Source organism: Epinephelus lanceolatus, chromosome 21 (genome assembly GCF_041903045.1).
Source record: "Epinephelus lanceolatus isolate andai-2023 chromosome 21, ASM4190304v1, whole genome shotgun sequence".
NCBI lineage: Eukaryota > Metazoa > Chordata > Actinopteri > Perciformes > Serranidae > Epinephelus > Epinephelus lanceolatus.
Window position 1 is genome coordinate 3,142,501 of NC_135754.1, and position 20,318 is coordinate 3,162,818.

A 20,318-nucleotide genomic window follows, 5' to 3' on the forward strand; every position below is an offset into this window, starting at 1 on the left:
TAGGAATCTCAAGATGAATTCTGAGTTTCATGGAGAGTCAGTGCAGAGATATCAAGACGGGCGTCACATGAGACTTCTCAAGGACATGAGCAGTCACTAAAAGCAGCAGCATTTTGGACCAGTTAAAGGCGGCCTTGGGGACAAGGCTGGCTGTGGTAGAAAGAACTTATCTTTTCTCGGTGTTAAGAAATTACCTTCCATCTAATTTTTATAGTGGTTAGGCAGTTATGTAAAACTGCCAATTTAGCTACATTTCAAGACTTAGTGAAATATGTATACTTACCACCCAGTCACCTGAATAAATGTTAGCATTGTACATTTTTGCAAACCATGGATATGTTAAATTTGTACGTTTCATAAGTAGTAGATATGTTGAAAGTTCATTGTTCCTTTACATTAAAAATAAACTCACTATGTTGGTACAACACTGCAACTTGATGTGTTTTTCCTTCACCTATAAACACGTGGTTACATTTAGCCATCACATGTACGTGGTTAGGTTCCACCCACCCCATTTGGACTTCCACTTGCTGTGTATCATGCCAACAAAGAACAATGACTTTATCAAGACTACATAATTTTACAAATTCTGATACACTGATGACAAAAAGCATTCAATACCATCAACCATGAAATATTACTTTTAAAACTGCAGTGTACGGGCTTTAGTGAAATAACGCTTAAATGGTTCTCTTCTTACCTCACAGAAAGGACTCAAGTCTGTGACGTTGAAGGTACTATTTCCAGTCCCCAGGATATAACTTGTGGGATGCCTCATGGTTCTATCCTGGGACCCCTATTATTTTAAATATATATTAACGATATGTCAGTTGCTACAGCATGCAAGCTTCTTTTATATGCCGATGAATCTGCCTTACTTGCTCTAGGGAATGATGTGAAGGAAATAGAGCATATTCTTAGCAAAGAGCTTGAGGCAGTTAACCAGTGGCTTATAGACAACAAGCTTTCTATACATCTGGGTAAAACCGAGTCGATCCTTTTTGGAACAAAAAGACCAAATTCAAATACTCTAAAGGTCAAGCGTAACGGGGCTGAAATTGTGTCTCAATCAAAGGTAACATATTTAGGATTAACATTAGACCAATCATTGACATGTGAAACTATTGCAGCCAAAGTATTAGCCATGTGTGCCAGTAAATTAAAATTCCTATACCGTAGGACAAGGCATTTTGATTTTCCCATTAAGAAATTACTTGTTTTATCGCTGATCCAGTGCCACTTTGATTATGCCTGTTCTGCCTGGTTTTGTAGATTATCTGCTAAACTTAAAAACAAATTACAAGTGATGAAAAATAATGTGATCCGGTATTTGCTGAATGCTCCCCCCAGAACCCATATTGGTAGGGAAGAATTTAAAAGGGTCAGCCTGCTGCCAATAAGTCTTAGAGTGGAACAGCTTAAATTAAATCATATGTTTAATGTTGTAAAAGGACATGCCCCCATTTATTTCTGCATTAATGTAACTATGGTCCACACACAGCACAACCATAGCACTAGGGCCAGCGTTCGATCTTGTATAGTACCTAGAATCAATAGTACAGCCGCAAGTACTTTTTTATACACTGGTATCAGGCTATGAAATAGTTTGCCACTTTTAAACTTGTAACCTCACTGGGGATTTTTAAAAGCCATGTTAAGATGTTTTTATGGAACAAAGTGAATGCAGCATATTGAATGTTGAGATTCACCAGCCATTTTTATTTATTTACTTATGTTTAATGTTTTCTGTCTTGTATTTTAGTACTTGTGTCTTTTTTTGTTGCTTCTTAGTATGATAGTCTGTCTAGTCTTTGGTCTTATATGTTTGCTTGTCAACAACAAGGACCATGTTGGAAATAAGTGCTTGCACTTTAACATGTCATCCTTGGGAATACTGTCTTTTTCTGTCTTTATGCCAAAATAAATCAAATCAAATCAAAAAGATATGATAAGTGAATGTAACATATCCATTATTTACAGAAATGTACAATGCCAATATTTTATTCTAGCGACTGGGCTGATACTGAAATATAACTGTATAGCAGTGATTTGCAATACCTTGAAAGTATCAGAGGTGGGACCAAGACTTTGTTTTGCAAGTCAGAATTAAGTCTCTAGTCTTTGCATTCAAGTCACATGTCAAGTCCCAAAACCTAAACTTTGGGATTTCAGTCCTTAACAAGTAATAATGTGCTCTTCACCAAACGTAATGCCATTATAACAACAGAATAATGGTAAATGGACCTGCATTTGTATAGCGCCTTTCTAGTCATCTGACCACTCAAATCGCTTTTTACATTACGAGTCACATTCACCCATTCACACACTGGTGGCCGAGGCTACCATACAAGATGCCACCTGCTACTCAGTTTTTAACACACTCACACACTGATGGAACAGCCATCGGGAGCAATTTGGGGTTCAGTATCTTGCTCAAGGATACTTCGACATGCAGACTGGAGGAGCCCGGGATCGAACCGCTGATCTTTCAATTGGTGGACGACCCGCACTACCTCTGAGCCACAGCCGCCCATAATAGTATATATTTACAAACATAATGAATACTTTTAAATTAAAGTATAAATAACTAAATAAAGTGACACAAACAGTTACTTGTACCATATTTCAGACTGGGTTGGGGAGGGGAGGGGAATTGAACTATATGATCAGGGACTGAGATGCTCCATTTTAAGTTCACTTAAGCCACACCAAACAGGAAGACCAATACAGTCATCAAACTGCATGATATCCATCATATACCTGTCCATTATTTCAGAGGTCATCCACAGTGGCTACGGTTACATGCACACCAATATTCCCCTACTATTCCAAATATGACAATGTTCTGAATTTAATGCTGGTCATGTAAACAACATTTAAATTAGAGCTGTCAAGCAATTAAAAAAATAATAATCAATAATGATAATTTATTATAATACCAAATTGATAATAATTAATAAACAATTAGGCTACATTATTTGTGATTAATAAATGAAATACATAATTTTTTGCTGTGAAAGTATTTTTAAAAATTCAATTAAAATGAATTTTGGCAGATGTGTCATGGTAAAGCTACTAGATTTTGGACACAATTGTCCCCGTCCTCGACCACCGAAGCTGGTCTGCAGTACATTGCAATTTATTTTGCAAGGGAGTCAGTCAGTCACAGGTAGATCTCCTCAGTTTGTGTCTGAACGCCTGGTTGAGTGTGGCTCAACGAGGCTTACTGCTAGCACTATCAGAGGCTGTGCTAGCTTTGACATCTGGGTTTTGCTGCTAAACGCTCTGCATTGAGGTGATATTTCAAGCTTGCAGTACTATGCAGTACTATATTTATGTGATTAATTAATTGAAATGTGAAAACTTGTTTTTGTCTAAGAACAAAAGGCAAGTCATCCACAGGCATTTCTGACCCCCCCCCCCCCCCCCCCCCCCCCACCCCATTTTGTCTTACACACGCACACAGAGCACACGCACAAATGCACGCGCGCACGCACCCACCCACCCACCCACACACACACACACACACACACACACACACACACACACACATACACAGTCCAGCCCCCAAACCCCGAACACCAACTCACAGACCTTAAATTAATATGGTTTGGTTCATTTGAGTGTGACCTGAGGCTATATTCAATACATCCACACAGGTTTCACTCTCACTAATGAAGGAAAGGCTATTCATTTCAAGGTGAGTCAAATAATAAAAAAATATGAAAAAACATGCTGGGTTTTGAAAAATAAATTACTCAGAGAGTTGTTAAATTATCAAGGCCAGCGGCATTCTTACAGGATTTCTTTTAGTGCTGTTCCTGCACCACAAAAAACACCTTCCTGGAAAAAGTTAATTATTTTATCTGAATGTTTTTGCTTGACCCAAAGTGAAACTTTCTATTGAAAAGCAGAGTTAAAAGCAAACACCTCAATTGTTCTTAATAAAAGTAAACTAAGAGAACCTTGTGCAGGCTGTGGGGGAGCCTAGCCAACAAGGTGAACTTTTCTGAGCAGAAACATCTGAACTAACCATCGTCCTAAGTGCAATGACTTCACACGTCATTATCATTTAAATAATAATAATACCTAAACTATTACTTTAAACACAGAGTGGAGGTAGATTGTCATCTCAAGTGCCATTAGCTGAGTCACTGCACATTATAAAGAGAATTTCCTTCCTTTTAAACAAAGCCTATTCAAAACTATGCCTGCTTTTTCATAACAGGAACATACAGAATCCTTGATCTAAGGGCTCATTTATGATTAACGTTAATGGTTAACGTTATGAATGTTATGAACGTTGTTCATACTCTGTGGTCATTTTGGTCTTATGTGTGCATCTTTCCTGAAAGCTTACAGATAAAAATTAAGCAGTACCACCAGAGATTGTGCAGGCAGTGCAGTGGTGTAGTTCTAGTGTAGTATTATGAACATAGTAAAAATGAATTCTCTGTCCACTTGTCTGGATCTATATAATGGCTGCACAGACCTCCACTATCTACAGTGCAGTCTCTGTTTAAAGGTACAATATTACAACCTCCTCCGACATTGCCTTGTTTGTTGTTGTGTGAAACTTCTGACTCCACTCTCTGGTGCCATCTATTGGCTGTATCTATGCCAACCTAAAGGACACATGGAAGTATGAGGGCAATGATGTTTACAACATTTAAAATGGACATGTCTATTTTCATATGTAAAGGGCATTTAAAGGAGCCTTAATGGAGAGACAACCTAGGTGAGAACACAATTTTGTCATGCACTGTTCGATTTCAACCCATTCTTATTCCCAGAGTATCAATTATGGCTGTTTTTTCAACCCAATGTTACTTTAATGCAAGGTTACATAACTTACATACCAACATCCTGTGTGAGACCAAAACTCATTTATGTGATGTAATAACATCACATTACATTACGTAACAAATGTACTTATTTAAATCAACACCAAATCGTTTTTTTTATAAACCTAACCAAGTAGTTGTTTGCTGTTTTGTTGGCTTAACCTAGCTGCAACCGTTTCGCAACATTAACCAACATAGACTACTTATTTGCAAGACTACACAATATCAGCCCAATTATAGCCCGACGTGGCTGTCCTACAGTGTCAGCTCGGATCGTGAACGACAATGAGTGGTATGAGAGGCAATCAATTGCGAATCATCTGGGATGTCTCACAACCTCACATTCTTTTGTTTTCCACAGCCGTCACTTTGACCCATAGAAACACAGAGCGATCTGCTGCCGGTGACAACTGTATGATAAAAAACACCCCTCAAGAGATGTTACCATACAGAGTAAAAATGGAGAAATGATGGCGTGATACAGCAGAGACACTTTGGTAACTTGGTGAGAACTGCCATTAGCATCAAGCTGGCAAAGAATGTTATTTCTTCATAATGAAGGATATACAGGAATAAAATTAACAAATAGTGGCTGGGCCTTTACCACAACTGCAGAGAGTACCAGCTTTATTTGAAACAGACTACATTAGAAACAGGCCCTTATTTCCAGACACAGGCCTATTTTTTATATACTTTATTAATCCCCCTGAGGGGAAAGTCAATTTTTCACTCTTTTTGTCATTAACACACAGGTCCGAAAGACACACACATGCACAAAGTGGAGAGGTGTCAGAGTGAGTCAGGCACCGGCGGTTCGGTGCCTTGCTCAAGGGCACCTCAGCAGTGCCCAGGAGGTAAACTGGCACCTCTCCAGCCACCAGTCCACGCTCCATATTTGGTCCGGACAGGAACTTGAACAGGCGACCCTCCGGTTCCCAACCCAAGTCCTTATGGAGTGAGCTACTACTGCTCTCTCTGTATTTGTCTATTTTTTCTTTTCATCTACTCCCGGTTGTCCTGTTAAATTGAATGTGTCATGCTCTTATTTCAAATTCAACACTTCCTGTATCCGTTTAAAAATTAAAAGCCCCTTATCATTTTGGTGGAGAGAATCCCTTCATATTATAAAAAAGGCTTTTATTGTGAAGAATTTACAGGAAATTGTTGTGGAGAATTCAGTGACTTACATAGTTCGCATACAGTAACAGCCACAGTGACTGAAATAATAACAGTAGTAACAATAAAAAATATGTGCATTGTGAAAAACGACCAGTGATGATAGGTGGTCGATCAACGTGTAGTCTGTCATGTCTGTCGGCCAAATCACAGCAAGATTTAATGACTTCATTATCATGTAACCTGACATGGTGACTGTCGGAATGGATGAGCATGTTGTGTAGTCTCAATCAGGCTTTACAATGTATTTTAGCTGTATATCACATAGATCCGCTAAAGGGTGTGCATCACTGTGAGATGCTTAGGGGCTTGACAAAGACTCAATATTTGATGACCTGGAACACTAAAGATAGCCAATGAAAGGGAAACTTTAAGAATCTAAAGGGCTGTGAACAACTACAGTATAGTCCCTAAGTATTATCTGAAACACAAGGGCCTTGTTTAAATATTAGAATAGTTAAAACACTGACTTGTATCATCTTAGAAGTTTCCAATATTAAACCAAGGCCACTCAGTTATATCTCCCTAATCTTAGGAAAATGCTTTGAGTCACCTAAACTGAACAATAGAAACATTCCTTTTTGCAACTGCAAACTAGAGATATTAAAAAAAGTTTTGGGAGATAAAGTTGTGAAAACATCACCTTCCAAACTACCTTGTTCACTTATGGGGTTTCTAGATAAAGAAGGCTCTGAAGCTTTTTTAGACTGGGAAACTCTGCAGACCACAGCCTTGCTACAGTTGTGAACCACCACCTTAAAATCTGCATAAATCCAAAAACTTTCCATTGAAAGGAGGTTATTCAATCCACCACTTCTGTGAAACAGAAGTTACAAATATTCATTTACAGCAGCTACCTCAGTTACAGCACAATCACTTTGATAACAACAATGCATTGTGAATTGCAACACACACCTAGCACCTCAACTGCAGGGCTACAGTGTGCAGCGTGGTTCATTTGTCACTCCATCTACTACCCTGTCATTTAAATGCAGGCTGCGAGAGGTTGTAGAAGTGGAAAGACCTACTTATGTTAGGATGTCGGCAAAGCAGATGAGATGTCTGGATGCCTCTTCAGTTAGATGTCAGCCTGTTGAAAAACACAGAGACACACATTTAAAAATATGCTGTAGTTCAATAAAAAAAAAAAAAATAGAATCACCGCCTGGCAGTTGTATGTCTCCACCAACCAATCAAGTTGCAGTTTTCATCTATTTCTGTCCAGACTAATTTGTAGCCATGACATCACTGATGATGTGTCTAGGTTGCAACTTGGTCATCATTAACGTATGATTTGTTTTAGTTATGGCGTAAGATGGATTTTGTGAGGTCACAGTGACTTTGACTTTTGACCACCAACATCTAATCAATTTATCCTAGAGTCCAGGTGGATGTTTGTGCCAAATTTGAAGAAATTTCCTTTAGGTGTTTACTAAAACTATGGACAATCAATCATCACTCATGTGCAATATCTGTATGTATCAACTGTGAAATATCCACATGATATGTGCAATAATGTAAATCTTTATATTTATTATATCTCGCTTTTATTTTTTGCTGCTTATAATCAGATCGGAACATGCTTAACCGTGCAATATCTAATATGCTAAACTGTGCAATATCTATACTTCCATCAATAATGTGAAATCAGCCATTCAGACTGTCTTTATTATATTTTGCTGTGTTTTACTACTTACTTATTGTTGTTGTTTTATTTATTAGGCTTTATTTTATTTATTACTTATTACGCTGACCTGTCGGTTTCTTTGTGCCGATTCGTACTCATATGTTGCACACCAGTGTTGTTCCTGTTTGCACTATCCCTGCTGCTGTAAAGTTGTAAATTCCCCATATATATCTATATATATATAGATATATATAGATATATATGTATAAACCCTTTAACGGGGAAAAAAAACCGGTAGAAACCTCAGGAAGAGCAACTGAGGAGGGATCCCTCTTCCAGGACAGACAGACATGCATTCGAACTAGATGAGTGTGGTCAGATGGTGTCAAAGAGAAGGAAGTCAATCAAAACCAAGGGGGTTGAACTACCATGAGGCAGCATTGCAGATGACACAGAGTAAGGCAGATCCTGAAAAGTCCACTGAAAGGAAAGGTAGCCATCAACACGTACGGTACAAAGGTATAATAAGCTGGCCAAAGGAGGAGATAGAGGCCACTGATGTCAAGATAAGGAATCTTCTCTCAGTGCATCTCAGCACCCTGAGACTGTACACTAAACGTAACAAGGGGAGCCGAAGAGCCACTGTCCAGGATGAAGCAACTAACATCTAGGAATACATCAGGAAGAAGGCCCCCCAAAGATATGTCTATGTATATATAAATATATATACATACATACATACATACATATATATCAAGGTCTGGATGTGACCGAAGACGAGACACCTCCACCTTGAGTAACGTTACACTGTAAACCCGAACACTACTACTAACTCAAAAGTATTGTGAAACAACAATCAAAATCCGCTATCAAGTCAACCCAACTTTAAGTTACTAAGTGTTCCGAACGAGGAATGCAGTTATAATTTCGTGCTACTTAAATTGTCTGAGTGATCATCACGATCTTACTCAAAATCTTTGAATGCACGGAGGCGTGCAACGTAATGACGTCAGTGCGTCATTACGTAATGACGTCAGTGCGTCATTACGTTGGCAGGACCGAACGAGGCAAAATCAAACCAACATGGCGGTCGTGAAGTGAGGGGAGTGTATCGACTGCTGAAGTTAAGAAAACTTGTAAGTATAAGGGTAAAGTCTTCCAAAATGACTTGCATGTTGTTTGATTGTATAAATGCCACAACGAAATAGTTTTTTTTGTTTGTCTGCGCTTTATTTTACACATTCAGCGTAACGCGGTCACAGTTACGGTCTTTGGCAAGGACGTGTTGCGAACTGAGTGCAATAATGACGATAAATATTTTCAGTCGACGCTATTTTTATTCTTTATAAATGTGTTTCTACTGGTAAAGTTAACATTTGGTTGAAAATAAGCCGGTATGACCCGGTAAAGCCGCCTCCCACTCGAAGTAAGAAGACGGTGTGTGTGTGTGTTTGTTTGTGTGGGGGGTGGGGGGTGGGGTGGATACAGACGAGTCCGATGTTAGTACTAACGGTAGTAGTAGTAACGTGGCAAAGGCATGATACAGACAAGTCCGGTGCTGCTCAGTGTGAACAGTTTTTGCACTTGTTTACAAATTCAGCGTAACACGCGGTCATAGTTAACATTACGTTACCGGTCTTTGGTGAGGACGTGTTGCGTGAACTGAGTGCAATAATCATAATGACAATACATATTTTCAGTCTACGGTATTGTTCTTTATAAATTTACTTCTGCTGGTAAAGTTAACATTTGTTTGGGGAGGGGGGGATTCTCGTTTGTGTATAATTGGAGCGGACGAATGTTAAGCTGTTCAGACTATTTACATCCCACAAAACACTTTTTTTTTTTCAGATAACGTCAGGTGAACCGAAGGAGTTGTTTACTTCAAGAAGGCAGACATACTAATTAATTGTCTTTCCCTGTAGGCTGGTCTGTCCCTGTCCGCAAGTCTGTCCTTGTTGGCTGAAATCTGTCCCCTCCTGTCCCTGTCAGCTGAAGTTGGTACCCAGCACAAGGCATTCTTAGCAAACAAGGTATTGTTTATGTTCATTTTTAATGTAAAGATGTATCCATTAAATTTAATGTTTGGGCAGGAATGTTGATGATAATTGTTTTTGCTTTTAACTGTATTTTTTGGTGAGCCAGATAATGCAGATTTCAACCAGAATTGATACATATTAATGTTATAATCACAAACCAGCTTTAAAAGTGTAAGTTATTATGTCCTAGTTATTATCTCCTATCTCTACCAGGGAGCTTCCCATCCCTTTTATTAGATAGTCAAAATATGTACTTTATTTTGAAAATAAAGCAGGTTTCCTGTTCTGTGTTTCTCGCGTGCCAGTAGCTGTGGTTGAGAGAGAGAGAACTAACTGGTGACTAATTAATTGTCTTTCCCTGTAGGCAAGTCTGTCCTGTCGGCTGAAGTCTGTCCCTATCGGCTGGTCTGTCCCTGTCGGCTGAAATCTGTGCCTGTCGGCTGAAGTCTGTCCCTATCGGCTGAAGTCTGTCCCTGTCGGCAGAAGTCTGTCCCTGTCGGCTGAAGTCTGTCCCTGTCGGCAGAAGTCTGTCCCTGTCGGCTGAAATCTGTCCCTGTCGGCTGAAGTCTGTCCCTGTCGGCTGAAGTCTGTCCCTGTCGGCTGAAGTCTGTCCCTGTCGGCTGAAATCTGTCCCTGTCGGCTGAAGTCTGTCCCTGTTGGCTGAAATCTGTCCCTGTCGGCTGAAGTCTGTCCCATGCTGGCTGAAGTTGGTACCCAGCACAAGACATCCTTGGCAAACAAGGTATTGTTTATGTTCATTTTTGATGTAAAGATGTATCCATTGAATTTAATGTTGCTGATAATTGTCTTTGCTTTTAATTGTATTTTTTGGTGAGCCCGATAATGCTGTTTTCTATGTTTAAAGGGATAAAAGAAATAACTATGCCATCCTTAGTTGTTAAGAGATTAGATTAACTATAGGCTACATTGTACAGTTGTTTAGTCTTTTTTGTCAGAAAAATAATAGCTTAATAAATAGCTTAGTCCACCGCATTTAACAAAGATTGGAAAGGGTTCACAATCTGTGTTTTAAAATGTATAAATTACTTCATTTATTTCTAGCTAAAATATTCTAATTAGAAATTTGGACTGCATTGTTTGAGTGGTTTCAGAGTACTATTTTTTTATGTCATCCCACAGGATCAAACACCTTAGACCAGTGAAGAGCACTGAGAGCAGTTAATGGCACAGAACCTCTATGGTAAACATTGATCTTGAAAGACACTGAAGACGACTTTTGTTTGAGTAATGGAGTGGAAGTGCAAATTGTGTATTGTGTCTGCAGACACCCGGGCACAGTTATTCCGGCACTATCGCTTGAAACACAGCCATTATTCTAGAGTTAGCCCTCTACCATGTCTCCATGACTCTTGTATTTGTACATTTCTGTCCTTTAATGCCTTGAAAATTCATCTGTCACGGTTTCACAGAGATGTGTGTAGACCCAGTGCAAGTGACATGGCACAAGCAGAAAGGGCAGCTTTTACCTGTTCTGTGTGTAACTTGAAACAGCCATTCTCACAAGAAACATTGTTCACTCATTTAAGGGGCCATTTAAAAAAACGTGAGACGATCACATGCCCATTTAAAAACTGTAACTACAGCACTAATGTGTATTCTTCTTTTAATACACACAAAAGTAGGATACATGCAAATAGTTCAGACTTTAGTGATGAGATAGTTTCAGCAGAAAATGCTACTGTAAATGCTGCTGACCTTGATTATGAAGATAATTCCCTATCCCAACATGCAGACTCATTTGATAATCCTGAGGATGACAGTGTATGTGACTCCAGTCAGTTGAGAGACCAATTGCGCCATAATCTCTCCTCATTATTCCTCAAGATGCAAACTGTTCTCCACGTTTCTGACTTGGCAACTCAGGAAATAGTTGATCATCTCAGTCAGATATTTTCCTTGTCTCAGCCTCTCATCAGGGATACTGTAAAGGAGACACTACAGAGGCATGATATCTCTATTACTGAAGCTACCCTGAATGATTTAGTAAATGAGGTTATGAAGACAAATATTTTTGTCAGTGCCACAACTAAAGGGAGGAGATGTCAACTAAAAAACGAAGAAAAACATTTGTTGAAAAAAATTTCCCTGTTGTGAAGCCAGTGCAGTATGAGTTGGAGCCTGGATGCAGAGTAGCCTATGTCCCTATTCTCCAGGTGATCCAGGAAATGTTTAAACACACAGACATCCTGGAAAGAATAAAGGAAACAAAGGTGTCACAAAAAGGCCATTACACGAGCCACCAAGATGGTTTATATTTTCAAAAGAATAATTTGTTGTCTTCCTTAGAACTCTCACTGCCAATTTTATTGTACATTGATGATATTGAAATTGCCAATCCTTTAGGCACTTCAAGAAAAATACACAAACTGTGCTCAGTTTACTGGGTGCTTGCAGATCTACCACTTAAATACAGATCAGCGCTGCATGTTATTCAGCTAGCAGCAATTTGTAAGGTCCCTGATGTCCAGAAGTATGGATACAAAACAGTTCTCCGTCCTTTGTTACAAGACCTTTGCACTCTTGAACAAGACGGTGTATTCATCGAGTCTCTTGGCCAGTCAGTTCAAGGTACTGTTCTTTGTGTTGTGTCTGACAACCTGGCAGCACACGCATTGGCAGGCTTCACGCAATCCTTCCGTGCAGGACACATTTGCCGTTTTTGCAATGCCACACGAGACCAGATTCAGTCTCATGAAGTTGGAGACAGTGAATTTTGTCTGAGGACCAAAGCCAGTCATGACCATAATGTGCTGGCTGTTATGCAAGGGGATGAGAGTCAAAGTGCAGTTGGTGTCAAAGGGGATTGTGTCTTGAATGAGAGTTTACAGCATTTTCACACAACCACTGGCTTTCCACCTGATATTTTACATGACCTTTTTGAGGGCATTGTGCCAGTAGAGTTGGCCATCTGCATTCAGGAGATGATAAGGCTTAAATACTTTACTCTTGAGGGACTAAACAGAAAAATCTTGTCATTTCAATACGAAAACTCAGATAAAGTTGACAGACCACGGCCAATTTCAAAGACCTTTGCCAGAAAGCGGTCAATCGGTGGTAATGGTCATGAAAACAGCACATTGTTGCGACTACTGCCATTGATGATAGGCCATACAGTTCCTGATGGAGATGGGGCTTGGACTATATTGATGGATTTAAAAGATATTGTCGAACTAGTCCTGTCCCCAACATTTGATGATGAATCTATTGAGTATTTGAAGACCAAGATTCAGGATCACAGACAAATGCTTCAGGAGGTTTTCCCTGAGTTCAGACTGCTTCCTAAGCATCACTATATAGAGCATTACCCGGATCTCATACGTTGTTTTGGACCCCTTGTCCATTTGTGGACGATGAGATTCGAAGGAAAGCATAGGTTTTTCAAGCGTGTAATACACGATACACAAAACTTTAAGAATGGTTGAAAACCCTAGCAACACGGCATCAGACATGGTAGCATACTACCTCAGTGCACCCTCATTCTTTAAACCACACCAGCAGGCATCAAATGTCTCTTCAGTCTTGGTCTCAGCCCTTCCAGATGTTGCTCAACAGTACATTAGACAAAAAACAGACAGCAGTGTCATATACAGCATGTCAAACATTACTTTGGATGGCACCATGTATGATGTTGGGAGGTTTGTATCTGTGGGACAAGAGGGAGGACTGCCTCAGTTTAGCAGGATTGAGCAGATCCTACTTGTTAACAGTCATGTAATGTTTCTATGCAGGGAACACAAGTCATGTTACATTGAGCACTTGAGATCGTACAAACTTTACCCTGGAAATTTAACAGTCAACAACATATTAGAGCTTAATGACAGCTTACCGCTCTCTGCGTACCATGTTGAAGGACAACTTCTGTTGACACCCAAGCGCTTCATACAGCTGAACAGAAAGTAATTCATGCCTTGTGCTCAAAATAACTACACAGCAGCTGAACAGTGAGTTTATTTCAAGATGAAAGTAAATGTCTAAATTCTTTCATTCTAAGTTTTTGATTGTGTAAAGATGATATTTTAGACTAAGTTTTGTTGTTTCATTCCCTACAAAATTTGATAACTGTTCTCTCTCTTGATTTTCAGCTGATGGCCATGCCCCCAAAGTACCTTCTTCGTGTCTACATAGCCACTGATGTGGCTGTGAAAGTGACTTTGAATGAGAGGCCAACATCAGTTGATGAGCTCATCGGCATCTTGAAAGACAAAGTTAAGCCGAAGCTGGACTTTGAATTCACGTTACAGTATGAGGATCCGGACTTCGGAGGAGAGCTCTGCTGTTTGGTTGATGTAGAAGACCTGCCAGAGAAGGGCACGCTTAGAGTTGTTAGATCAGAAAGTGATCTAAGTTCATGTGCTAGTTCAGACACAGATATCCTGCCTCATGTGCCTGTAAGCCAACGGCAAAAAACATGGCCTGATGTTTTCCCTGTCCCAACTTTTTCGTATGAAGTTGAACATGTCTTGCAAGAGGGGAACAGTGTTTTTGAGAGCTCTGGAAAGAATCTAAAATTAAGCAGAGCACAAAAACACAACATTCTAGAGAACATGGCCTCCTTAATGTACTCTTTTAAACCGTACCCAAGCGACAGGGATGTAGGCATGGCAGCTGAAGATTAATGCTCACCCATGTCTGAAAGAGCCGGGGAGTGCGAGCGGGTGGTACGGATGGAAAATTAGCCTGAAATTTAAAATGGGCAATTATCGTACTAGGCTGGCAAGATCTGGATGCAAGGAGGTGTCCGTAAATACAGGGAAAAGAAGCAGGAATAATCCTGAGAAAGCACATCCCCACTCGAACATTAAAAAAGCCAGAAGGGCTGAAGTAAACTTTCTACCAAACTTCCCAAGAGGACAAAACGAGGACAGTTTGGAGGAAATGAGAATAGAGATGAAAGCTGAAGTTGATAGAGCCGACAGAAACCTACAATCAATAGAGAAACTCATGCAGACAACATTTGCACTTCGTCGTCAGGAAATTGTTCAGGGAGACCCATTGGTGAAGGACTTTCTGGAGAGATGGCCTGCCCTTCAGGTCCAATCACAGGTAAAAATAATAATAACAAAAACAATAATACACAGACTCAAAGTGTTTTCTGCTCATCTTCAACTATCTTTATTGTACTGGCTATTCATTTTAAAAAGATAGTGCACCCATCAAATGTGATTATGATGTGTTTCCCTCTGGTATTTTACTGTCTTTCCCATACTTTGTGTGTCCATGTTGTTTTGTAGGTCTGTGCTGAGTTCCACAGGATCACCAATGTAAATTTACGGAACCAGTTTTATTCTGAACTAGATCGGCACATTCCACAGCTCATAGAACTTTACAGACAGAAGGCAGCTCGTACTGGCAGGGTGGCAGGAGCACTGCGAGACATCCTACAGTATTATGAAACTGAGGTGAGTTGAAAAAAAGCTAAAATGGACTTTGTCTAAATTTTATCCACATGGAACAGCTGGCTCCCAGGATTGTAAGCATCTACTACCACCATCATTACTATATACTACTACTATACAAGGGGCAGTCCTTCACTTTTAACTTTAAATCAATTAGTTATCCTGTAACATGTACATATTTAGTACACTGAGTCATACTGTATGTCGGCAGCAAAGGGCCCCTGTTTTTTTTTCACATGTGTCTTTGTTTATCCACCCAGGATGTGCACGATATCAACATGAAACGCACTGTGGCCCTTCGTGCTCTCTCAGTATACCTGCGGGAAGAGGACACACAGTTTTTCAAGACTTGGAACGTAAGTCTTAATATATTTGTATAAAAGATCTCATCACTAATCACCTTTTACCATTGGAGCTATTTTGAAGTGCCTTGGTATTGTAAGTAGGGCTTATTTTTCTCACCATCACATACTCACTGCTCTCTTTCTCATCAGACAGTCAGTCAGTCACTCACTCACTCACTCACACACTCACAGGTTAAGATGGCACCCCCAGCAGAGGTCCAAGGGATTTCTCTAAATTTCTGAGAGGAAATTTTCTAGTTGAGCCACTTAACCTGAATTGGGTGGGGGTGTTAGTGGAGGGGGTTAACTTATCTTTGTTGTTATTGTGTAATACTTAGTTGTATACTTAATTTTTGAATGGGCAGCTGTATAAGTATTCAGAAATAGTTACCAGTGTACTTTTGCATTTTCCAGACTGAGGAATCAGAGGAGCCAGACATCGGGGACACACCCATTGCCATTGTCACGATGGTCAGAGAAAGAAGTGCATCTCCTGTTCACTTCAGTCCCGTATCCACAGCCATTGTGGTGGAAGATGAATTCATCATCAGGGACATTGCCACGTTTGCCGATGCATATGTGTTACTGTTTGGCCTGGTGTATGTTCTGCATTTGGACTACCCAAAGAAGCTACTTGGCACCTTCACCTTCATACAAAAGGTTGTAATGGGGTTGGATGATGGTGCACCCCTGAAACCTGCTCTGCTCGCTTTGAAAAATGACCTGCTTACAAAGTAGACGTTATCTGTATGATGTAGCATTTTTTTGTTAGATTTATTTAAGATGTGCCTGTTGTCCTCCTGGGTCAAACTGACCCAATCTGTTTCAAATGGTCCTTCTTTCCTCCCTTCCTTCTGTCTCTCCATCCCTCCTTTCCTTGCTTTGTTCCTCCCTTCCTTCTTTCCCTCCTTTCTCCCCTCTTCTAACATCATTTCCTTTCCTTCTTCCTTCCTAGACCCAATCTGTTTTCTGTCTGTCTGTCTGTCTGTCTGTCTGTCTGTCTTTCTTTCTTTCTTTCTTTCTTTCTTTCTTTCTTTCTTTCCTCCCTCCCTTCTTTCCCTAAGTCTTTTTTCCTTCTTCCTCCCTAGACCCAATCTGTTCACTTTGCCCATCCTTCTTTCCTTCCTTTCTCCCTTCCTTCTTCCCACCATCCTTTTCACTTCTTACCTCCCTTCTTTCCCTACATTCTTCTTCCTGCCATGATCCAATCTGTTCCCTTCCTCCATCTTTCTTTTCTTCCTTCCTTGACCCAGGAGGACAACAAGAGGGTTATTCAACAGGTTGTTTTTTCTGCTTATGCAGATATACACTAAATTCCAAAAATGCACCACGGTGAGTGCAGGAGAAAAACAAGTCACCAAAAGGGTGTGTTTAATTCATTTACCTGGAGAAACGGTGTTTTTGTTGGCCTTTCTTTTCAAAAGGCATAGATTTTAAATCTATAAATTTCCTTTATGGTTTGATTTATTTTTTTATTCATGTGCAATGACTTGACTTTATTCTTAGATTTACTTTTTGGCTATTTAATTTATTTTTTATTCATTTCAAATTATTTATTTCCTTAATGGCCATAGATAAAGTAAAATAATGTGAAGATGTTTTGAAAGGCCATACCTTCACACTGAGCTCAAGTTCCCAATGCTTTTATACAAATATTTAAACATTTGAAAAATGACCTGCTTACAATGTAGACGTTACCTGTATGTTGACGGCATGTTTGTTGTTACATTGATTTAAGATGTGCCTGTTGTCCTGTTTTGAATGGTCCTTCTTTCCTCCCTTCCTTCTGTCTTTCCATCCCTCCTTTCCTTTCTTTGTTCCTCCCTTCCTCCATCCTTCTTTCCCTTTTCTCCCTTCTTCCCATCATCATTTCCTTTCCTTCTTCCTCCCTAGACCCAATCTGTTTTCTTTCTTTCTTTTTCTTTCTTTCTTTCTTTCTCTTTCTTTCTTTCTTCCCTCCCACCCTTCTTTCCCAACATCTTTTTTTCTTCTTCCTTCCTTGACCCAATCTGTTCACTTTGCCCATCCTTCTTTCCTTCCATTCTCCCTTCCTTCTTCCCACCATCCTTTTCACTTCTTACCTCCCTTCTTTCCCTACATTCTTCTTCCTGCCATGATCCAATCTGTTCCCTTCCTCCATCTTTCTTTTCTTCCTTCCTTGACCCAGGAGGACAACAAGAGGGTTATTCAACAGGTTGTTTTTTCTGCTTATGCAGATATACACTAAATTCCAAAAATGCACCACGGTGAGTGCAGGAGAAAAACAAGTCACCAAAAGGGTGTGTTTAATTCATTTACCTGGAGAAACGGTGTTTTTGTTGGCCTTTCTTTTCAAAAGGCATAGATTTTAAATCTATAAATTTCCTTTTTGGTTTGATTTATTTTTTTATTCATGTGCAATGACTTGACTTTATTTTTGGATTTACTTTTTTTATCTGATATCCTGATATTTACTTTTTGGTTATTTATTTAATTTATTTTTTATTCATTTCAAATTATTTATTTCCTTGAATGGCCATAGATGTAAAATAACTTGAAGATACTGTTTTGAAAGGCCATACCTTTACACTGAGCACAAGTTCCCAATGCTTTTATACAAACATTTAAACATTTGCAGTGATTTACACATAACCATACAAATCTGTTTTTATATAATGTATGTGTGGATGTATATATGTTGACAGTTCATGATATGCAAACGGGGTGTGTTTACATTTTCAGATGTTGTTGGCCAGTCTTTACAAGTTGCCCATGGATACAGATGTGTGTTTATTCAAAGTGGTTTGGAAAAAAGAATAAAATCTGAATAAAAAACATTGAAATATTCTACATTTGTGTGAAGAAGTTTATTTGAGTATTCTGAACTTAAAAAAAATATTAGTTTATGAGCTTTGTAAAACTATCTTTTTGGTTATTAACCAGTATATTTTTTGAGTTTAAAGATGTTGATCAATTAAGTACTATGTCATAATAACAAGTAATTACAAAGAAATTAAAACATATATACAAATTAAAACAAATGTTTTAAGTACAGGACACTCACAAATTTTTTTTAAATAACAAGTACTATTTGAGTGTAAATGATGTAAAATATGTAAGTACACCAAACTTAAATATTCTAACTTACTTACTCAAAAACTTTGAGGTAATCGGTTTCCACAAAAGTTTTGAGTATTCTGAACTTATTCGGGTTTACAGTGTAGTATCCAGCTGGGCTTTATCTAGAGCTGGCGAGATATATTTCGGCCGCACTTTGGAAAGCAGAGCTAGAGGGATAAACAAACATAGCAGCACATCGGTAAGGTAAGACAACACGTTTACATGTTGTTTTATATATGTTCTCTGACATCTATCCTAACGATATGAGGCGGTCTTTGTGGAAAAAAAGCTTGTTTAGTGGACTAACTTTGCACTTGAAGGTATGCCCGTTCACTTACGTTTTAACAGGTCTGACGCTACGGCTGCATCTAGGCTAACAGCTAACATTATTTCTATGTCACTAGTCACTTGAAACAAATTTAGGACGATAGGAGACGGGTTGAAATAAACCGAAATTTCCCTTTAAGCACACACCTTCTCCATTCCTCTCACCAGAGTTTTCTGCTCTGTCAGATCACTAGAGTCACTTGGCTGAATGAAATGATGCTGTTCATCTGTGCTTATGTCGTAGCTGTCAAGCAAGTTCTCAACTGACGACTGCTTTTTATGTATATATACATATATATATATATATATATATACATATATATATATATATATATATATATATACAGTACAGGCCAAAAGTTTGGACACACCTTCTCATTCAATGCGTTTTCTTTATTTTCATGACTATTTACATTGTAGAATCTCACTGAAGGCATCAAAACTATGAATGAACACATGTGGAGTTATGTACTTAACAAAAAAAGGTGAAATAACTGAAAACATGTTTTATATTCTAGTTTCTTCAAAATAGCCACCCTTTGCTCTGATTACTGCTTTGCACACTCTTGGCATTCTCTCCATGAGCTTCAAGAGGTAGTCACCTGAAACGGTTTTCCAACAGTCTTGAAGGAGTTCCCAGAGGTGTTTAGCACTTGTTGGCCCCTTTGCCTTCACTCTGCGGTCCAGCTCACCCCAAACCATCTCGATTGGGTTCAGGTCCGGTGACTGTGGAGGCCAGGTCATCTGCCGCAGCACTCCATCACTCTCCTTCTTGGTCAAATAGCCCTTACACAGCCTGGAGGTGTGTTTGGGGTCATTGTCCTGTTGAAAAATAAATGATCGTCCAACTAAATGCAAACCGGATGGGATGGCATGTCGCTGCAGGATGCTGTGGTAGCCATGCTGGTTCAGTGTGCCTTCAATTTTGAATAAATCCCCAACAGTGTCACCAGCAAAACACCCCCACACCATCACACCTCCTCCTCCATGCTTCACAGTGGGAACCAGGCATGTGGAATCCATCCGTTCACCTTTTCTGCGTCTCACAAAGACACGGCGGTTGGAACCAAAGATCTCAAATTTGGACTCATCAGACCAAAGCACAGATTTCCACTGGTCTAATGTCCATTCCTTGTGTTTCTTGGCCCAAACAGTTGCCTCTCCTTAGCAGTGGTTTCCTAGCAGCTATTTGACCACGAAGGCCTGATTCGCGCAGTCTCCTCTTAACAGTTGTTCTAGAGATGGGTCTGCTGCTAGAACTCTGTGTGGCATTCATCTGGACTCTGATCTGAGCTGCTGTTAACTTGCCATTTCTGAGGCTGGTGACTCGGATGAACTTATCCTCAGAAGCAGAGGTGACTCTTGGTCTTCCTTTCCTGGGTCGGTCCTCATGTGTGCCAGTTTGGTTGTAGCGCTTGATGGTTTTTGCGACTCCACTTGGGGAC

The 20,318-nt window shown here is 39.6% G+C and overlaps 2 protein-coding genes across 14 annotated transcripts in view; one reads left to right on the forward strand and one right to left on the reverse strand.

Annotated features, from left to right (window-relative positions):
* The window catches only part of rbfox3a (RNA binding fox-1 homolog 3a), a 1,467,330-nt gene that overhangs the window by 1,053,741 nt on the left and 393,271 nt on the right, over positions 1-20,318 (reverse strand). For all 10 annotated transcript variants that reach the window (XM_078163425.1, XM_033611789.2, XM_033611787.2 and 7 more), the window contains one exon: positions 7,049-7,110. The gene's annotated coding sequence lies outside the window, so the exon portion shown is untranslated. The remainder of the gene's footprint in view (positions 1-7,048; positions 7,111-20,318) is intronic.
* On the forward strand, positions 8,714-19,233 carry LOC144459420 (uncharacterized). 4 transcript variants are annotated; one of them, XM_078163387.1, is made up of 8 exons: positions 8,714-8,783; positions 9,573-9,680; positions 10,051-10,428; positions 10,827-10,887; positions 13,790-14,750; positions 14,939-15,106; positions 15,364-15,459; positions 15,862-19,233. In XM_078163387.1, exons 5-8 carry the CDS (start codon positions 14,397-14,399, stop codon positions 16,183-16,185), a joined length of 942 nt encoding a protein of 313 aa, XP_078019513.1. In that variant the 5' UTR covers positions 8,714-8,783; positions 9,573-9,680; positions 10,051-10,428; positions 10,827-10,887; positions 13,790-14,396; the 3' UTR covers positions 16,186-19,233. The 4 variants fall into 4 exon arrangements, with proteins under 4 accessions (XP_078019513.1, XP_078019516.1, XP_078019515.1 ...); XM_078163390.1 differs by lacking the exon at positions 15,364-15,459; XM_078163389.1 differs by lacking the exon at positions 10,827-10,887.

Bases quoted from the DNA above. Each gene is read 5' to 3' on its own strand.
- LOC144459420 (XM_078163387.1), top strand. From the start codon at position 14,397: ATGGGCAATTATCGTACTAGGCTGGCAAGATCTGGATGCAAGGAGGTG. The intron at 14,751-14,938 runs GTAAAAATAATA...GTTGTTTTGTAG, and splicing joins CCCTTCAGGTCCAATCACAG to GTCTGTGCTGAGTTCCACAG. The intron at 15,107-15,363 runs GTGAGTTGAAAA...TTATCCACCCAG, and splicing joins TACAGTATTATGAAACTGAG to GATGTGCACGATATCAACAT.